Consider the following 21646-nt stretch of genomic DNA (forward strand, 5'->3'; position numbering starts at 1 on the left):
AATAGAACCTCCAAACAAGCTCTCAAGATTCTAATATACAGAGATGTCTGTTTTTGTATATCAGTAAAATCAATTTGATCAGCTAGTAGATATCAGATATACTCACAATTAGATATGCTGTTTCTGAGGAAGAGCTGAGATAAAGACATCTCTGTAATTTTTAATTGCTACTTAATGCAAAGAAAAATTTGTATATATAGTATTAAAATAAAAAATATTTTATTTTTTAAAGGGTAAGTTAAATCTTTTTAAAATAGTGTAGTATTTGGCTATCTTATATAGTATTGGACTAGTAAAACCAAGTATTAAACTTTTGAACAAAATTTTATAAATAAGAAGACTTTGAGTAAAACACTACTCATCAAAGTGTTAGAACCCAGAAATCTATGCACACAGCCTAATACTGAAGAAAATTCCTTTCATAAAGCCATGTATTTCCCTTGGGGCTAGGAACACCTGCAATATAACTGAATCGACACTGAGCCTCTGGTCCTAAGACCTGACTTTAATTCTTTACTCAATCTTAAATGAGTAGCATAATTACTTAAGTCTTCTGAATTGCTTAAGTCTTCTGAAAACGAGAGTACAACACTTCCATGGGAGATCTGGATTAAGCTGCGGTTCCTTGCTTCATGTAGCATCAGACTTGACTGTTTTGGGCATTGGGGAGTGTATCAGAATATGGATGCACTCTTTTTCCTTTTGCCCTTCATATTAAAGAACATGAAAAAAGTAATTTAATGAACTTAGTTGAAGACACTTAGCATTTTAATTTTATATGGCTATGGGTATCCTATACTCGATTTTATTTATTTCCGTATTGTTTGAAAGACAGATATATTTCATGTGCTGGTTAACTAGCCAAATACCTGAAACACCCAGCGTTAGACCAGGTCAAAGCCAGGAGCCCAGAATTCTCATCCATTTGTCCTGCATGGATGGCACAGACCCAGGTATAGTGAGCACATGAGAAAGACTTGGACCATAGCAGAGCAGCACTCTGATGTGGGATGTAGGCATCCCAAATAGCATCATCACTGCCTCATCAAAGCCCATCCTTAGTTTTAATCAGTATATTGAATGTGCTTACCTTCCAATGCTTTGAAAGGCATGTTAACTTTAGTCATTTTGTAGTATGAGCTTACATAAAATGACAATCCTTGTTTAAATGTTCAGAATTTTAAAATTAACATCTGATTTTTTTTCTTGTTTCCTTTTATTGTAGGCCTATTGCGTAACCGAACCTGGAGCAGGCTCTGATGTAGCAGGTATAAAGACCAGAGCAGAAAAGAAAGGAGATGAGTATATTATTAATGGTCAGAAGATGTGGATAACAAATGGAGGAAAAGCTAATTGGTATATTGTTTAAATTTCTCTATACAATTTTCCTTTAGTTTTTATTTAGATTATTTCCTTTTACAATTTATTTGAAAGGCAGAAAGAAAACTTCCATGCACTAATTCATCCCTCAGACACGAGCGGCTAGACCAGGTAAAAACCCTGAGACTAAAAACAATGTAGAGCTGTTACTGTGAAGGGTAGAGACTCAGGTGTTTGGACCCTCCCCTACTGACACTCAGTGTATGCACTATGAGGAAGCTGCAGTCAGGAGGGGAGCCAGGACTCGAACCCAGGTACTCTGACATGGGCTACTTACTTTTCATTAATTTGAAAGGCAGAGAGACAGACAACTTCCATCTTCCACCTCAAATAGAGTAAGGAGGCCAGGGCCAGGTTGCAGCTAAGTGCTGGGAACTCAGTCCAGGTCTCCAGCATTGGTGTTGAATACTCAACGGCTACCGTCTGTTTTCCTGAGTGTGCCATAAGAGGATGCTGGACTGGAAGTAGAGGCAGGACACTAGCCAGGCACCCCAAGATAAGATGTGAGCTTACCAAGCAACAGTGACTTCAGCTACTGTGCCACAATGCCCATTAATTACTTTACAGTCAAAAATTTTCTTGTCTTCTTTAGTTAAGTTAATTTGTAAAACATTGATTTATTTGTTTATTTTGGAAGCAGAGCAAAAGAGAGGGAAAGGCAAAGAGAGACGGATTTTCCTGAGCTGGTTCAGTCCCTAAATTTCTGCAAAGACTGAGGCCAGGCCAGGACAAAGCCAGGAGCCTCAAATTCCATCCGAGTCTCCCACATGCGTGATAGGGGCCCAGATACCTGGACCATCTTCCACTGCTTTTGCAGGCCCATTAGGAAGGAGCTGTATTGGAAATGGAGCAACCAGGACTTCAGTTGGCACTCACATGGATGCCGATGTTGTAAGTTGCGGCTTACCATGCTGTGCTGTAATGCTGCCTGCTTCCTTTTATTCTTAAACCACCACAAATAAAGTATGGTATGTTTATGGAACTACCACGTTTACAAAAAGTCACAAATAATTCAGTGATCTTAGAAACTTCTTTAAGCTCCTAAACTATTTCTTCGGTATAACTCTTAGATTCATGTCTACAACATAAATGCCTTCTCTGGTTGAGCCTGATTAAAAAGGCCAGCATTCCAACTACACTGCCTGTTACCTCCCTGCACTCATCATTTCCTTCCCCAGAACCTCCTTGTAATGCCTAAGTCTCTGAAGGAAAGGAAAAGTCATTGTCATAGAACATTTCTGTAATTCTCAGAAATAAGTGGAAGCAATCTTAAAAATCAAGTTACACTGTAGAGAAGTCCAAATATAGAGGTTCCAAAGATAATGATATGAAGTTCTACAATTTATCGAAAATCACCTGTGCAAATATAAAATGTTTGAGAAAAACATTTGATTATTTTTTGAGAAAAGGATCAATAGTGTTATATATCAGCCTTTAGAAAGCTGATGTGGCATGGGTGTTTTGTCTAGTGCATAAGATGCTAGTTAGGAACCTTGCATCCCATCTCAGTATAGCTGAATTAAATATCCAGCTCTGAAATAATGCTAGCATCCTGTATAATACATTTTAAAACATGTATTAGAAAAGCAGAATAAATCCAGAAGCAGGTAAGTGACCTACTATAAGAGAAACCTACAAAATATGATGTAAGGAAATGGGTTCGGTTATTTTGGAAGAGTTTTGAATGTTGTCAAATAATCAACATGGAACAAACAAGCTGTGTGTTTATTTCAGGGAGCCTGTTTAGAATTCCTGGCTGGAAATCAGAAACATGCAGAAGTCTTATTTATTGCTTTTGTTTATTTATTTACTTTTATTGATTTGAAAAGCAGAAAGAAAAAGAGACACCCTGTATTCAGTCTCCTCAAGTACCCACAAAAACCAAGGATTAGACATGCCAAAGTTAGGAGTCTGAAATTCCATTCCCATCTCCCACCTGGGTGGCAAAGCATAAGTCCTCGACCCATCACCTCTTGCCGTCCTGGGTGTGCATTAATAGGAAGCTGGGTCAGAAACAACAAATCCAGGCACTCTGAAATGGGACCCAGGTGTCCAATGTAGCGTCTTAATCATTGTGCCAAATATACATACATACATATATATATGATTTATTTATTTTTATTGGAAAGTCAGATTTACAGAGAGAAGGAGAGACACAGAGAGCGATCTTCCATCTGCTGATTCACTCCCCTTGTAGCAACAACAACCAGAGCTGAGCTGATCTGAAGCCAGGAGCCAGGAGGTTCTTCCAGGTTTCCTACACGGGTGCAGGGTCCCAAGGCTCCAGGCCATTTTCGAATGCTTTCTAGGCCACAGGAAGGAGCTGGAAGGGAACTGGAGCACCCAGGATGCGAACCAGCACTCATGTGAGATCCTGGCACATTCAAGGCTACCACTCCACGCCCTTGCCAAATATTTTATGTATGTCCTGTTTAATGAAGTGGCATATCATTTTTAAGCAATTAATCACAATAAAACCAGGCAAAAATAGAAGTAACTATTAAGAAACTTAATATTTCATAGGAAATCTTAACAGCATAATTTTGTTAAGTTGTTATAGTTAAAAAAAAGTCTTGGGGCCAGCACTACAGTTCAACAAACCAATCCTTCACTTGCTAGCACCAGTATGCCATATAGGTATGACTCGCATTATGGCTGCTCCACTTCCAATCCATCTCCCTGTTTGTGGCCTGGAAGACAATAAAGGATGGCCCAAAGCTTTGGGACCCTGCATCCACATGGGAGAGCCCGAAGAAGCTCCGGCTGCTGGCCGCTGCCTCCAGATCGACTCCAGTTGTTGCAGCCATTTGGGGAGTGAACCAGCAGGCAGAAGATCTGTCTCTCCTAGTATCTGTAATCTGCCTTTTTAAATAAAAATAAAATAAATCTTAAAAATAGTTTTAAACTTATATTCAAGCTATTTTTATATAAAAGTAAACCTGGAAAAAAAAAGAGGAAAGTTCAGAGATTTATCTGCTGCTTCATTCTCCTAAAACTCAGTCTGCATCTTCTGCATGGGCGGCAGAGATCCAAATGAGGGAGCCATGCTTGCTGCCTCTCGGTGTACATCAGCACAAAGCCAGCTTGGAAGCAGAAAAGCTAGGGCTCAAACTAGCAACTCTGCTGTGGAATGCAGGTATGCTGAGCCAGGACTTACCCATTGCCCCAAACGCCAGTCCCAAAGTTCTCACACTTTGCAGAACTGTTTATAACTCTTAACTAGAGAGTGAATATTTATTAGATTTGAGGAAATAAAATGTTGTTAATTTGTTTTTTAAAGGAAAAATGTATCTTTTAAAAACTTTTTATTATTATTTTTCTTATTACAAAGTCAGATATACAGAGAGGAGGAGAGTCAGAGAGAAAGATCTTCCGTCCAATGATTTACTCCCCAAGTGAGCGCAATGGCCATTGCTGCGCCAATCCAAAGCCAGCTGCCAGGAACTTCTTTCCAGGTCTCCCACAGAGGTGCAGGATCCCAAAGCTTTGGACCATCCTCAACTGCTTTCCCAGGCCACAAGCAGGGAGCTGGATGGGAAGTGGAGCTACTGGGATTAGAACTGGCGTCCATATGGGATCCTTGCGAATTCAAGGCTAGGACTTTAACCACTAGACCATGCCACCAGGCCCCAAAATGTACCTTTTTTTAAAAAGTTTTCTATACAGGACAAATGAAGTATGATATGCATGAATGGATATTTTGCATTTCTTTCATGTTTTATTAAAAAGCATTTCTGAGAAATAATCCTACAAGAGGGACAAACCAGCAAATATGTAATAATTCAGTTAGAATGTCAATACTTGCTTCTCTGCATAAGCAAAAAAGTAATCAGAACCTTGAGAGTTTGTCACAGCAGCCCTGCTTGCCCAGCTTTCAAATATATTGTCCCTCAAAGAATAAAGTTAGTTTTGGATAAGAAATAGTGCCATTCTTCAACATGCAGATTTTCCCTTTATTTTAGTTATCTTCTTACAGAGAACTTTTATTTATAACTCATAGTAACAAAAAAAAAAAGTTGAAAGATAAGCTCACCCCATACTAGATAAGTGTCTTGGGCAGCTACTCATCCAAAAAATGAGGGCAATGTAGTTGGGATTGTTGGGAGAATTAACTGAACTAGTGGTCACCATGTGTTGTGGCTGTATAGTGACTACCATTGTACATCTTTCGTCAGGTATTTTTTATTGGCACGTTCTGATCCAGATCCTAAAGCTCCTGCCAGCAGAGCCTTCACTGGATTTATTGTGGAAGCAGATACTCCTGGAATACAGATCGGAAGAAAGGTGAATCTATAGTTATCAGTGGTTAGTCCTCAAGTTCTATCTTAACTAGAAATTCCAAAATTACTATTTCAGCTACCTTTAATGAAAACATTTTGTCTCAAGTTGGAATAAAAATAAAAGTTTTTTTCGATGTCAGGTGAAATAGTTTACATGTTGTTGGAGATTTTAAGGTGAGAATAATCATTTTAAATCATATTGAGAGTTACTTATAATAGTGCCAATCTGGAGAAAGTACTAATGGCCATGAGGGACAGTGAAGGTGAGAGTCAAGCCATTATTTATGTTATTTGCTCAGTAAAAACAAATAACATAGATATTTAGATTTAGATATTTTGGTTAATCTTCCCACTCTTTCGCCTTTGGATCCTCACAGAAATGTGTTAATAAAATAAATGGCTTTATACTTGTTGTATGGATTGAAACGATGTGACATAAATGGATTATCAAAGGTCATACAATAGTAAGAGGTGTATTTGTTCCTGAGAAAAGAATATGAATGGCAAAGAGCCCTGAATCAAGAAAGGCAAGAAAAGTGTTTATATATAAGAAAAATTAACATATTAGAAAAGGCATAAGGTGAATGGCTAATTTAACATTTAGAAAATAAAACATCTAGAAAATAAAAACTGGACAAAAAAGAAGCAAAATGCAATAAAAACGGTAGTCTTAAGTGTGAGCTAACAAATCATGATTTAAGATTGTAAGTCAAGATAAGAAGAGGAAATTTGATTTACAACTTTAAATATGTTGCAAAATACATTTTTACAAAGGGTAAGTATCAGGGTGTAGCCATTCAATCTGCTGACTGTGACACCTGTTTCCCATACTGTAGTGCCAGTTCAAGTCCTAGCTGCCACTTCATAATCTAACTTCATGTGCCTGGGAGGGTAGTGGATGATGGCCAAGAACTTGGTCCTTGCCACCTGAGTGGAGTTCCTGAGTCCTGGTTCTACTTGGCCCAGCCCTGGCTCATGGAACAGTTTGGGGGAGTGAAATGGTATATGGGGAGATGATTGTTGCAGCAGTTAAATCCTTGCTTGGGGCACCTGCATATAGTGTCAGAGTTACTGGTTCAAGTTCCACTACTCTGCTTCTAATCAAGTTTTCTGCTAATGTGCACCCTAGCAGGCAGCAGGTGATGGCTCAACTCTTTGGATCTGTGCCACCCATGTGGGAAACTTATCCTAAGTTTTACGCTCATGGCTTAACCTGGCTAGGACTTAGCTATGGCAGCCTTTTGGGGAATGAACTAGCATATGAGAAATATTTCTCACTCTGCCTTTCAAATATATAAAATAAGTCTTTAAAAATAGGCAGAGCAGGGCCCGGCATGGTGGCCTAGTGGCTAAAGTCCTCACCTTGAATGTGCTGAGATCACATGTGGGCGCTGGTTCTGATCCCGGTAGCCCCACTTCTCATCCAGCTCCCTGCTTGTGGCCGGGGAAAGCAGTCAAGAATGGCCCAAAGCCTTGGGACCCTGTACCCAGGTGGGAGAACCGGAAGAGGCTTGTGGCTCCTGGCTTTGGATTGGCACAGCACTGGCCATTGCTGTCACTTGGGGAGTAAACCAGAGGACAGAAGATCTTCCTTTCTGTCGTCTCTCCTCCTCTCTGTATATCTGACTTTGTATTAAAAACAAATAAATGTTTAAAAAAAATAGGCAGAGCGGTAAAAGAGTGGGGGCAGTGCACAATAGCCTAGTGGCTAGAGTCCTTGCCTTGTATGAGCTGGAATCCCACATGGGCAATGGGCACTGGTTCGTGTCCCAGCTGCTCTGCTTCCCATCCAGCTTCCTTCTTGTGGCCTGGGAAAGTAATCAAGGAGAGCCTAGAGCCTTGGGACCCGGCACCCACATGGGAGACCCAGAGGAGGTTCCTGGCACCTGGCTTCAGATCAACTTAATTCCGGTGGTTGCAGCCACTTGGGAAGCGGTGAATCAGTGGACAAAAGATCTTTTTCTCTGTTTCGCTTTCTGTCTGTCTCTCCTCTCTGTATATCTGCCTTTCCAATAAAATAAGTAAGTCTAAAAAAAAAATCATGATACCTACAAATTCTTCTGGAATGATTCAGGACAGGAAAAAAAGTGACAGGGGACAGCAAATGCATTAAAATGTCAACAGCTGATGAATCCAGTTAGAGAACATATATAAGTGTGGATGGATCACACTGTATTCATAAGTTTATAATGTTTGGGAATTTTTGAAGCAAAAAGTTGAGAGAATATAGTTATTAGCACTTTCTTATTAAAATAAAATACATAATACATGTTCAGTTCTCCTAGGTACTCACCAAAGAGAAATGCAAATAAAGACTCATACATAAATATTTTATAGCAACTTTATTAATAACTAGAAAAAGCTGCACTGGTACATGAAATATATGGTACGTCCCTGTAGTGCAATATTACTCAGCAGTGAAAGAAATGAATTATTAACCATACGACAAACATGCATCAGTCTGAAAAGGACTTTGCTAAGTGAAGTTACCCAGAGAAGGATGACCTTACTCACGTGACACGCTGGAAAAGGAAAAATTGTTTGGTAAGAAGTCAGGTCATTGGTTTCAAGGTACAGAAGTAGAGTAAGGGAACTGACTGTAGAGGGAGAAGTTGTAAATAACTTGTGCTACATTATAGTGATATAATTGTTCTACTTTAATCTCTTATTTTACCTAAGTTATAAATTAAAATTTCTCAAGGGCTGCATAGGAAGTCTTCAAAACCATGGAAAATATGTATTATGAAAAACTGGATTTTACGCCAAAATAAATTAATCTCTTAATTCTATTTTCCATGGATTTTTATGAAACCCTCTTGTACTTATTGGAGAAAGAAAACATTGTAATTAGAAGGACCCATTAAAAAGGTGAATTTGTCTATATGTGAAGTCTTTCTCGATCAATGTAATTTTTTTTAAAGTTTGGAAGAACATAAATTCAATTTTGTATGTAATAACTTATCTTGTTAATTTGTTAAGCTAAAAGTAAGGATACTAAATTAAATTATGTTGCCAAATGGTTCTATCTTTTGTTTTTAAAGATTATTTGAAAAACATAATATTTGAAAGGTAGCATGACACCTAGAAGGAAAAATGGAGACAAGGAAGGGGCAAAGGGAGAGGGAGAGAGAGGTGGAAAGGGATGTCTCCCATCCTGTTCAGTCCTTAAGCAATGGCAGGGGTTGGGACAGACCAAAGCTGGTGAACTTGATCCAAGGCTTTCAAACACATATGACATATTTTTGTAGATACTGTGTACTTGTAGATGTTTAGACAAGTGTTGTTCTTAATATTTGCAAAACATTTGGAATCAAGATTGGCAAATTCTTCCTATAAAAATCCAGATAGTGCACATTTTCTTGGTGGACTTGTTTGTGGTTTGTCATAACTACTGTTTCTTGCAATTGTAGCAAAAAAGTAGTCATAGAAAATAACTGAACAAAAGATGAGACTGTGCTATAATAAAGCCTTGTTTGCAAAATGAGAATTACTGGCCATTGTTAACCCTTCCTTAGATAATTTCAGATGTATCTAAAGCAAAATATGATGATGCTCAAAAATTTCTCACTGAAATATATCAATTGCTTTGCTAGGAATTAAACATGGGCCAACGATGTTCAGATACAAGAGGAATTGTCTTTGAAGATGTGAGAGTGCCTAAAGAAAACGTCTTAATTGGTGAAGGAGCAGGTTTCAAAATTGCCATGGGAGCTTTTGATAAAACCAGACCTGCAGTAAGTAGTATGAGTTGACAATCTTTACAATACCCTTTATTCTATTCATTATGTCATTAAATAAGTAGCTTATTTTATTATCACATATTTATACATATCTTTATTTTTAAATATTTCTTATTAGGGGCATAGAGGAAATACCATTTTTTTTTTAGATTTCTTCAGTTTACTTTCTGCCTATTACAAAAATTATTATAGCAGGTACAAAATTCTTATAATGCTGCCAGATTTGCAGAGGCAATATCAGTCATTCATTTTAATAGTATACTCATTTTCTGTTTGTTTACTCATTAAGAATATTTCCCCTAGGAAATATTTTGTTATGCAGTTTCTTTTGTTTGCAGAAGAAATTACTTTTCTCAAGGTTACAGCCCTATGATGACAAATGCTGGCTATTCACTGTAGAGAGAAATAATACAAAATTGCGTGTTGCTCTTCCCTCATTTTGATTGTCTTAGCTATAGATCATATTGCTTTTGTATATCCTTCACTTAGAATTTTAGGTAGCTATGTGCCATGTGTTTTCAAAATATCTAACTTTTGCTTTACAAAATGTGAAAATCCTAGGTAGCAGCTGGTGCAGTTGGATTGGCACAGAGAGCTTTGGATGAAGCTACAAAGTATGCCCTGGAAAGGAAAACCTTTGGAAAGCTGCTTGTAGAGGTACTGACAATATTGTGACTATTTCGTTCAAATATAAGGTTTCTTATTAATTTCATCTAAACATGTGTGAATCATTTTTTAAGTTCAAACTGTTTCTACCTTGATAACAAGAGATACCAAATTAATTTTGTTAAAACCATTACACTGTCAGACCCGGTATGGTAGTCTAGTGGCTAAAGTTCTCCTTGCCTGGCATGCGCCAGGATCCTATAAAGGCATTGGTTCGTATCCCAGATATTCCAGTTCCCTTCCAGCTCTGTGTTTGTGGCCTGGGAAAGCACTAGGGAAAAGCCTGGGCAAGTCTTGGGACCTTTGTGGGAGACCCGAAAGAGGCTCCTGGGTCCTGGCTCTGGCTTCATATCAGCTTAGCTGTTACTTGGGGAGTGAGCCAGTGAATGGAAGATCTTTTCTCTCTATCTCTCCTTCACTCTGTAAATAAATACATATTAATTAATTAGCTAATTAATTAACAAGCCATGACACTGCCTCACTGTGGGTATTATGTTTATTATAAAGAAGAAAAAGAACAACTAACATTTACTAAGTACTTGTTATACACCTGACCATATGCTATGGATTTAAATGTGTTTTCTAATTCTCCCAGTAACCCTTTTTAGACAGGTGATGTAATAATCTCTGTTAAAGGCCAGGATATATAAACTCATAGATTTATCCAGCATGACATAATTTATAAATGTATCCATATATAAGAGATTTTTTATGCTCTTAACTTCTGTCTTCTTGAACGTCAAATAATTTTAGAACTAAAGAGTCATTCTTAAACCTTACCTCTTCAAATATTGATTGCTCTCTCCGGTCATTGTACATATTCTCTCCTGTGTAATTCACTATGGTTTGTGCAGTGCACCACCTATTTCTATCCCCATGTGTCAGTGCTTCTCAAACTCTATGGTGAAAGGCTAGTTTGTTTCTAGTTTCTAGTCAGTTGGTGACCATTATTTCTGTAAAGTGTAAGAATGCCTCTCAACCTAAGATGAGTGACAGAGGGATCAACTCGAAACCAGAGTTTATTGGTAGTAGCAAGAGATTGTCATCTGGAGTACAAACCATAGACATCCAAGGGATTGGGGCTTTTAAAGACAAAAGAAATCTACATAAACTATCAACAGAGACCTTCAGTTACAGCAGCTTGTTGTGGGAGCTGGTGCTAGCTCACTGGAGAAGTTAGACAAGTGCAGTTATGCAAGTGGCCTATCTGGAATACCGCAGTTCTAGGAATTCACAGAGTAGTTCCCGTCCTTATGTGACGGGGCTCTCCTTCATGCCTCCCGGCTTCCTTTTGGTAGTACATGACAGAGGGCTGCATTTTGGTACTGACAACTTTCACAAATGTCACAGTAATGTTAGTTACTCTAAAAGTTTCTAAATGCTTAGTCACCTTCTGTCCCATGAACTGCTTTATACATTGGCATTATTGGACAGATCAAACTCAACACTAGTACTGCTCTATGTCCTTAAACTTCCATTTCATAATTTATCCCTGCGCTAAATTTCAACAGTTTTCTCAGATCTACTTTCCAACTTTTTGATCTTGTGCTTAATCCTGTTGACAATTTTTAATGACTACTTTTCATTTCCCGAAGTTATTTTTGGTTCTTTCCATTTCATCCCTTCTTCTTTGATGTCTTTCTTTTTCAACATAGCATCTCTTTCCTTTTATCTCCTTAGTCATATAAAACATTAGTTTATAGTCAGTTTCAGATTTTTTTGGTTATGTCAAGTTCTTAGGGTATTAATCTTTTCATCTGCTACATCTGCTAACTCTGCCACAGCCAGATAAAAGATAAAAGGTTTCAATTTCCTTAATTCATTGTGGAACATCCTGGACAGTGGCTTTTGTACATTTTGTGTGTGTGTGCTTCTGTCAGATAACCCCAAGATTTTGCCTTTGTAAGAGTTGATATTTTACATTTCATTCTCCACGTAAGGAATCTTGTACCACATATTAAACAGGTGTTTGCCTCTCTTTTCTTTTTACATCGTGGGCAATAGATGAGCTTCATAGTGGCTTTCCTGATGAGCAAAGACTTTTCATTCCCTTTTGGAAAGAGAGGATTCTTTGTGAAGGGAGTCTCGGTTTAAGGTTTTTATCCTGTTCATTCTCACGTTGTATGCCGGAGTCCAGCTCCAGATGAGTTCAGAGCTTGAGAAGGGTGCGTGAAATAGGCATAGAAAGAAGAGACACTGACCACTGCAATTCCAAGATCATTGTGGACAATGCAAGAAAGCTGTCCACTTTATTTATACAGAAGCAGTACATGGTTTTCTTTTAGGGGCAATTTGACATAGGTTCAAGGGGGGCACAATTTACAACAGCTTGAGAGGTGAGTGAGGAAGGATTTCACGTTCCTTGCTTAGCTCGGCTTGCTAGCCCCCGCCTGCTATCCTCAAGTCTGGGTTCTATCCTTGGCACACCTGTGACAACCAGACCCCTACCTTGAATTATGTATGGGTTAGTAAGTCTGGGGTCTTGGTTTATGGGGATTAGGGACCATTGGTACTAAAGGTCATTAGGCCTTCAAGTTCACACAGTTTGTTAACACTAAACAAGTAAAGCAAGAATTATAACGGCGGAAACAATTGCAATTAGCAATGAGCCATGTTTACTCCATTTAAATTTCAACCCTGCAATGGGCAAGTGAATGTTTCCAAAGATAATTCTACAAATTGTTTCACCTTAAGACAGGGCATTATCCATTCTGATGTTGCAGCCAAGAATTTCTCAGTAGACAACACATCTTATTCAGTAATATACTCCTACTACAATTCTTATTCTACAACTTATCCATCACTTAACAGGAGAAATACATCAAAAGAGAAAAAACATAAAGATCTAAGACAAAAAGTTTCAAACATTAAATCCCTTTACAACTGCAGGCTCTACAACATCATAAATGATCAAACAATAATCAAAAGTATATCTTTATGATGTTAATAAAATCACCCTATATTTCCTCGAGTTAAAAAAAAGATTATAAAAGAAGCTAAAGCAACTACATTGTCTATGTTCTAAAGAGTTGCAAGGACAGGCTAACCTCTAAGGTCACAGTAACTATATTTTTTGCCATAGCAGGTTAGCCGTTAGGGTCACAGTAGCTATGTTCTTTGCCATAGCAGGATGGCCTTTAGGGTCACAGCTGTTATAACAGGATAGCTTTTAGGGTCCCAGTAGCTATATGTTTTGTCGTAGCAGTTTCAGCCCGTACTCTCATCACTTCCATTAGTTTGTAAAATTCTTATCAAGCAGTTTTCCCAGAAAGCATGCTAAATGCCTGAGCCAGATTTTATGGCAATGGGTAGGCACACAATAAGGTGTCTGGAAACAGCATGGGCTTAATTGTACTCCTGTGCGCAGTTAAAGGCCCACTCACCAAGACATTATCACTAACATTAACTCTTAAGCTCATGTTGCTTGTAAAAGCCATCTCACAGGGGCAAACAATGCCTCAATAGATAACAAAATTCTTAGTGGTGTGGTTCAGTGTCCATGCGAGAGGGGGTGAAACTGGGTCAAGGTGGGCAGAGAGAAATCCACCGGGCCCTGCCAAACAGCTGGAAGCTCCCTGGGCCCTGCCAAGCAGGGGAGCTGTTCTCTTCACACCAATAGGTGTTATTCACACCTGCTGCACAGACCCCAGCAATTGTGTATCTCCTGATCCTTGTGACTGTTAAAACTTCAGCTGCTCTCCCAAATTCACCACAGACTGTTTTTTCCCTTCCCTATGTCATCACTTCTCATCAGGCTTTAATTTAGAGGAGGAACTTGGAGATTTCCATTTTTTTTAAGGTTTAATTTATTTTTGTTGGCAAGTTAGATATACAGAGAGGAGGAGAGACAGAGAGGAAGATCTGTCCATTGATTCACTCCCCAAGTGGCTTCAAAGCTAGAGCTGCACAAATCCAAAGCCAGGAGACTGGAGCCTCTTCCAGCTCTCCACATGGGAGCAGGGTTCCAAGGCGTTGGGCCATCCTGGACTGCTTTCGTAGGCCACAAGCAGGGAGACAGATGGGAAGTGGGGCTGCTGGGATTAGAACCAGCGTCCATATGGGATCCTGGTGCAGCAAAGCTAGTACTTTAGCCACTACGTTACCGCGCTAGGAACCCCAGTTGTTTTTTAATCAAATATTTCTTAGTTAGTTCAATCATGTTGCCAGAGCTACATATATAAGTTTTACTAAATCTTATTGTAGCTTACTTATAAACAGTTAGCAGTTATAAGTGCTATTTGTGTAATGTGATATCCTCATCCAGATCTTTCTTATCAGATACTTATCTATTAATAATTCTTGGTTATTTTAACTGTTGTCTTACCTCATTGTGGAATCTCCTCCCATCATCTTCTCTTTTCCTTAATAAGGAAAATAGAAAATAGAAAAGTTCAAAATAGAAAAATCTTGGTCTTTGCTTACTACATACCTCAAAATAGTCTGGTAATTAGCTTCCCTTTTCAGCACTATGAACAATCTTGAGTTGCTTGCATTTTCAACTAATAGACACATGTAAAGTCTTCATGTGTTCATGCAAAATGCAAATAAGTGAAAAACTATCCACACATTTTGAGTTGTTTTGCCCCAAAATAAACTTTTGAAAAATGCGTATTTATTTATTTAATTTGAAAGTCAGAGTTGCAGAGGAAGAGGGAGAGATACAGAGAATCTTCCACTCTCTAGTTCACTACCCAGATGACCAGAAAAGTCAAAACTGGACCAGGCTGACATCTGGAATGAGGAGCTTCTTTTGGGTCTCTCATGTGAGGGACCTGCTACTGCTGCTTTGCCCAGGCCATTTTCAGAAAGCTGAATTGGAAATGGAGCAGCTAGGACTTGAACCAACATCCATATGGCATACTGGCATAACAGTTTGTGGTTTTACCTGTTTTAACACAGTGTTGGCTACAAACTTATCATTCAATTCCATTTTCTATTAATTTTTTTTAAAGTACTCTTAATTCTGTCACCCCATTTCCAAGTGCCCTTCCATCTGTGTGCCTTGCTCTGTGCAGCTCCATTCTTCTGGAGTTCTGTGTAGGCAGAACTGTGTATATCATCTTTGTTAAGTATTGAAGCTGTACTTAAATAATTGTTTAGCTATTTCATGTCTAATATTAGGAAATATATAAGTATGTATCAACATATACTCATCTGTTTTCATATAGATATTTGGAACTAATGCTTTTGGGTTTGACGACTGGAAGAAATCATCGCAGTTAGCATTTTGTTCTGTGTCTTCTTTTTGATGTGTGTATTATCCAAATCAAAGAGCACTTAACATTGTTTCTCCAAAGTCTTTGTGTTACTTTGCCTGCTTGATTATGAATCTCTAAGGATAAGAAGCATCATTCATTTTTCCTTTTCCTTAGCATTATCTGCTACAATGGCACATTGTTTTCCTCCATTTGTGATTATTTTCTTTAACAAATCTGAGAACATACAGTTTTTGTGGTATCTCTTCCCCCAGTACATAATGTCATTCCAGCCATGAAAAAACACTAGCGCACATGAAGGATGTTCTAGAAAAAATAATTATGGTTCTTCACATGTGCAAAGGTCATGGAAGATAAGGTAAAACAGGAATGGCAAACAGTCTGGGAAACACCAAGGAGAAATAGTTAAATTCAGTATGTAATCCAAGATGTTAGTTGGAAACCTGACCAAATTTGAGTAAAGAGTCTTGCACTGTGTCACAGAGCAGTAAGCTACCACGTATGATGCTACTAGTGTCCCATTATCATTGGACCAGTTTGAATCCTGGCTCTTGCGCTTCCAGTCTTGCTTCTAGCTAATGCTTCTGGGAGGGTAGCCAAGGATGACCAAAGTGTTTGGGCCCCTTCCACGTTGGGGAGAGACTAGGATAAAGTTCCTGCTTGTTGGATTGAGCCTGGCCCAGCCCTAGTTTTTGTGGTCATTTTGTAAATGTGTCAGTATTTGGAAGCTAAATCTTCTCACAATTTGAACAAGGGTCTGTAGTTTAATTGATAATGTCCTGTCATTGATCCTTGCACTATGACTTTGTAGTATGTTAGACAAAGATGGAAAGAACTCTGTGGAAAATCTAAAATTAAATCAAATTTATAAGCTTGTACAAAATGTCATAGGAAAAAAACTTTCAAATGTTGCCAATAGATATTCTTAAACTTTTTTTCCTCTTTAATTTTAGCACCAAGCGGTATCATTTTTGCTGGCTGAGATGGCAATGAAAGTGGAACTAGCAAGAATGAGTTACCAGAGAGCAGCTTGGGAGATAGACAATGGTCGACGAAACACCTACTATGCCTCCATTTCCAAGGCGTTTGCTGGAGATATTGCCAATCAGGTTGCTACTGATGCTGTGCAGATATTTGGAGGGAATGGATTCAATACTGAATATCCTGTAGAAAAACTAATGAGGGATGCCAAGATCTATCAGGTAAGGTTACAAATAAAAATGGTCTGTTGTTTGTTAAAGAATGAAATGTCCAGAATATTTTAATATTTAGTAATTTTATGCCATAAGTGATAATGTCATAGATGGCTGTGAGAAGAGTTTTAGGAATATTAGCACAAAGAAAAATGATTTTTTTTATTAGAGATAGGCTTTAAAAGAATGCAGGGGCCAGGCTTAATGACTATATCCTCCTCTTGGAAGTGCTGAGATCCCTTGTGGGTGCTAGTCCATGTCCTGGCTACTCAACTTCCCATCTAGCTGCCAGCTTGTGTCCTAAGAAAGCAATGGAGGCTGGCCCAACGCCCAGGGAGACCCAGACCATGGGAGACTCCCACGTGGGAGACCCAGAAGAAGCTCTTGGCTCCTAGCTTCAGATCAGCTCAGCCCCAGCTGCTACAGCTATTTTCAAAGAAAACCAATAGATGGAGGATCTTTCTCTCTGTTTCTCCTTCTCTCTGTAGATCTGATCGGCCTTTCAATAAAAGTAAATAAATCTTAAAAAAAGAAAGGGGGGGAATCAAGGACACATTTGGACATAGGGAGAATCAAAAGCTAAGGTGAAAAAGAGAGGGCACATTCCAGGAAATAGGAGAGGACAGGACGATGGCAGAGAGGTACCTGGAGACCGATGGGCATGAGAAAGCAGCGGAGACAACGGTGTGGTGTTGCAGTGACCAGGTACTCTCCTGTGGCAATCAGCGAGTGGTGGTCTGAGCTTCATCAGTGGCCAAGCTCCTCCAGCAGCAAAGTGGGAAGGGGAGCTCACCAGGAACTCAGGAGGTGAACCCAGGCAAAGAACTGCCCATGCTACAGGCTTTTTTTTTTTAATTTGACAAGGAGCAGTGAGAAAACAGCAGATTCCCAAAAGGCAGTGCACAAACACGGTGGATTTCACAGCTGAGACCCCCAGTGGTTCCGAATGGGCAGCCATTTTTTGTAGGGAGGCAAATGCAAAGTGAGACAAGACTATGTATGCACCAAGTTTGGAGCAAACACATTTCTGGCTCATCGCATTGTTTTGCTTTGTTTTTTTATTGTTCTTTTTGTTGTTATTATTATCAATATTATCATTTTATAACACAGTTCCGTAGGCTCTTGGATTTCCCTGTTCCCCTCCCCTAACTACTCCCCCCTCACTGAGTTCCCCTACATTATTGCTATAGTACAGTTCTTCATAAACAGTCATATGCCCATCATTGTGGGCATCGACAATGGCAGAGTCCAGCATCCTATTGTCAAGATATAGTCAACAGTATCATTGGGAGTTCATCTTTGGTCTGGTAGTAGAGATGCAAACTGCATTGTATCTTCACATCTGGAAATGATAGTCTCCATTACACAGTTACTATACATCCCCTTGAATTATACAGTAGCATCATTTTCTTCAAGAAGGTTCTTGATTTTCTTTTCCATTTCTTCAGCGACATATTAGTCATTCAGTAGCATGTTATTTAACATCATACTGTTTTTAATTTCTTTTTTCTTCCAGTTGTTGATCTTGTTTTGTGGCTTTTCATATAAGGAGATGTATAGTAGCTGTGTAATGGAGACTATCATTTCTAGTAACATGTTATTTAACTTCATGGCATTGTGAATTCCTATTTTTCTTCCTATTGTTGATTTTGTATTGTGGCTTTTCATTTAAGGGGATGTATAGTAACTGTGAAATGGAGACTATTATATCCAGATGTGAGGATACAATGCAATGTGCATTTCTACTTCCAGACTAAAATGGACTCCCAATGAAACTGTTTACTATATGAAAATAAGATGATGGACTCTCTGCCATTGTCCATGTCCACAATAATTGACATATGACTGTATGTGAAGAACTATACTTTCCCCTATAATGATATAAGAGAACTTGGTGGGGGGGTAAGGGAAATCGCAGGAGCCTGTGGAACTGTATAATAAAATAATATTAATAATAATAATAAATGAAAGATTTTTTTAAAAAATCAAATAAAAAAGATGTTCTCTTGACAGAGAAAAGGAATAACATACACCAAAAACCAAAGGCAAATGTGAAGAACATCCCAATAAAATAACATCAGAAGACTAAATCAAACAATGAGCAACCCATTGCTAAAATGACAGGACCATGTTACCACCTATGGCTTCAACTCATGAATCAAATGTCATAGATAAATCAACTGGAAAAAAGGGGGCCCAATGCGGTAGCCTAGCAGTTACAGTCATCACCTAGCATGGACCAGGATCCCATATTGGTTCTGGTTCATGTCTTGGCAGCCCCGCTTCCCAACCGACTCCCTGTTTGTAGCCTGGCAAAACAGTCTAGGACAGCCCAAACCTTGGGACCCTGTACTCATGTGGGAGAACCAGAAGAGGCTCATGGCTCTGGATTGGTGCAGCTGTTTTGTCCACTTGGGCAGTAAATCATTGGACAGATCTTCTCTATCTCTCTTCCTCTTTATATACCTGACTTTCCAATAAAAATAAATCTTAAAAAAAAAATATATATATATATATCTGTTGCCTATAGGAAACACTTCTTACCAACCAAGATTAGCAGAAACTATATCTCATGTATTTTGATGTTTTTGTTTTAGTTTCATTTTTTCGAAACACTTTTTTCTGATTAAATTCTTTACTGACTCATAGGTTATACAGTAGCATCATTTTTTTCATGAAGGTTCTTGATTTTGTTTTTCATTTCTTCAGCAATTAATTAGTCATGCTATTTAATTTCTTTTTTTCTTCCTGTTCTTGATTTTGTTTTGGGGATTTTCATTTATAGGGATGTATAGTAACTGTGTAATGGAGACTGTCATATCCAGATGTGAGGATACAGTGCAGCATGCATCTCTACTTTCAGATCAAAGATAGACTTCCAATGAAACTGTTAAATATATCTTTTTTTAATTATTATTTCATTTTGTGACACAGTCTCATAGGTTTTGCGATTCCCCCAACCCCTCCACATGTCTTCTACCCATGTTAATCCAAAGTCAGATATACAGAGAGCAGGAGAGACAGACCGAAAGATATTTCGTCTGATAATTCACTCCCCAAGTGACTGCAACAGCCAGTGCTGTGCCAATCCGAAGTCAGAAACCAGGCACTTCCTCTAGGTCTCCCACGCAGATACAGGGTCCCAAGGCATTGGGCCATCCTTGACTACTTTCCCAGGCCACAAGCAGGGACCTGGATGGGAAGTTGAGCTGCCAGGATTAGAACCAGCGCCCATATGGGATCCCGGCACATTCAAGGCAAGGACTTTAGCCGCTAGGCCACCGTGCAGTGCCCAAAACTGTTCATTATATCTTGACAATAGGATGCTGGTTCTGCCATTCCATGCCCACAATTACGGACTTATTTATGTAGAATTATACTATAGTAATAATATAGGGGAAATCAGTGTCTGAAGAGAAGTGTTTGGGGTGGAAGTAAGGGAAATCCCAGAGCCTATTGGAACTGTATTGTAAAATAATAATAATGATAAAAAGTGGAGGAGGGCCCGGCGCGGTGGCTCAGTGGTTAAGGTCCTCGCCTTGCACTCCCGGGATCCCATATGGGTGCCAGTTCTATCCCGGCAGCCCCGCTTCCCCTCCAGCTCCCTGCCTGTGGCCTGGGAAAGTAGTCGAGGACGGCCCAAAGCTTTGGGACCCTGCACCCACGTGGGAGACCCAGAAGAGGCTCCTGGCTTCGGATCGGCATAGTATTGGCCATTGCGCTCACTTGGGGAGTGAATCATCAGACGGAAGATCTTCCTCTCTGTCTCTCCTCTCTGTATATCTGCCTTTCCAATAAAAAAATAATAAAAATAAATCTTTAAAAAAAAAAAGTGGAGGAAAAAGGACAGCGAGAACAGGCTAGCAAAGTAAATAGCATAGGAACTGGCTTTGTGGTGCAGTGCATTAAGCTACTGCCTGCAATGCAGCATCCCCCTGAATACTTGTTCAAGCCCTAGGTGCGGGACTGAGTAAATAGGCCCCTATTCCTGACTCCTGGCTCTGGCCTGGCTCCAGCCCCAGCCATTACAACCATTTGGAGAGTGAACCAGCAGATGGAAAATATCTGTGTTGTGTATATGTGTGGGGCTGGCCAAGGCAGGGAGGTCTGCTGTTCAAATAAATAAGCAAGTAAATACATCTTTAATTTTTAAAAAACAAAGTAAATGAAATAGAAATGTATTTAATATCTGGATCAACCTTATTTTTAAATTTTAGCATCCTACCTAATTTTATCAACATTTTGCTCTCCAAATAATATCCATATCATTTCAAATTCTTTTTCTTTGAATCTTGCATGACAATTGCTGGTGTAATTAAAGCTATTCCCCAAGTGAAAAATTAATAGAGAGAAGACATATAGATGATTTCTAAATTGGTCATTAGAAAAACTTAGAAGTAATTTAGTAGATAAGACATAACTACATATTCTACACATGTGGCATAAAAATTATACCATGCTCCTAATGTCTCTTTCCAACTCCCCTATTCTAAGTAAACCCTTTTGCATATCCAGTCATTTAAAATCCTGATATGGGATTAGAAAGAATGTTGGATACACTGTGGTCCCCCCATTTCAACAATGGAGGGCCGGGACTTGTGCCTTATCTACAATCACAGTTTTATCTGATGACGCCCTCTTCTGAAGCTTGTAAACACATATATTCAACTGTTCTCCACCATCTGAGAGGATGAATAGTAGTGGTTAGAATGAAAATGAGGACTAAATCATGTAAAGAGAGTCAAAATTAAAGAAAAAGAAAAAAAAAAAAGAAAAGAAAGAAAATGAGGACTATTAGGAAAACATAACTTACTAAAAAACCAAATCCTTCCAGCATTGTTTCCCTTAGCAATTCTATTCCTTAGAAAACAGGTTGGGGGAAAAAATCAGGTTTAAGAGTAAAAAATAGTGCTCGCTTCGGCAGCACATATACTAAAGTAGTAAAACATAGAAAACTGTTAAAGGTGACTTCTTGTTAAGAAGACTTCAAAAAAGTTGAATAATATGTTGCCAATGTTAAATTAGAATTTTAATTTGAAATATGAATATCCTTTTCTTTGATATGTAGAACACTTCTCCAAATTTTTGGCAAGGGAATTTTTATAATAAACTCACCTTTAGAGAATTATACAAGGGGTGTCAAATGATTTGTGGAAAAATGGAATTAAAAT

At 38.8% G+C, this 21646-nt stretch overlaps 1 protein-coding gene across 1 annotated transcript in view; it reads left to right on the forward strand.

The window, feature by feature from the left end:
• The window catches only part of ACADM (acyl-CoA dehydrogenase medium chain), a 35211-nt gene that overhangs the window by 12886 nt on the left and 679 nt on the right, over positions 1 to 21646 (forward strand). Inside the window, exons 7-11 of the mRNA XM_040987290.1 lie at positions 1226 to 1356; positions 5556 to 5664; positions 9254 to 9394; positions 9962 to 10057; positions 16236 to 16484. Coding sequence (XP_040843224.1) covers positions 1226 to 1356; positions 5556 to 5664; positions 9254 to 9394; positions 9962 to 10057; positions 16236 to 16484 — 726 coding nt within the window. The remainder of the gene's footprint in view (positions 1 to 1225; positions 1357 to 5555; positions 5665 to 9253; positions 9395 to 9961; positions 10058 to 16235; positions 16485 to 21646) is intronic.

Source organism: Ochotona curzoniae, unplaced genomic scaffold, assembly GCF_017591425.1.
Source record: "Ochotona curzoniae isolate NIBS_2020 unplaced genomic scaffold, NIBS_Ocur_1.0 contig_4612, whole genome shotgun sequence".
In the NCBI taxonomy this organism is placed as follows: domain Eukaryota; kingdom Metazoa; phylum Chordata; class Mammalia; order Lagomorpha; family Ochotonidae; genus Ochotona; species Ochotona curzoniae.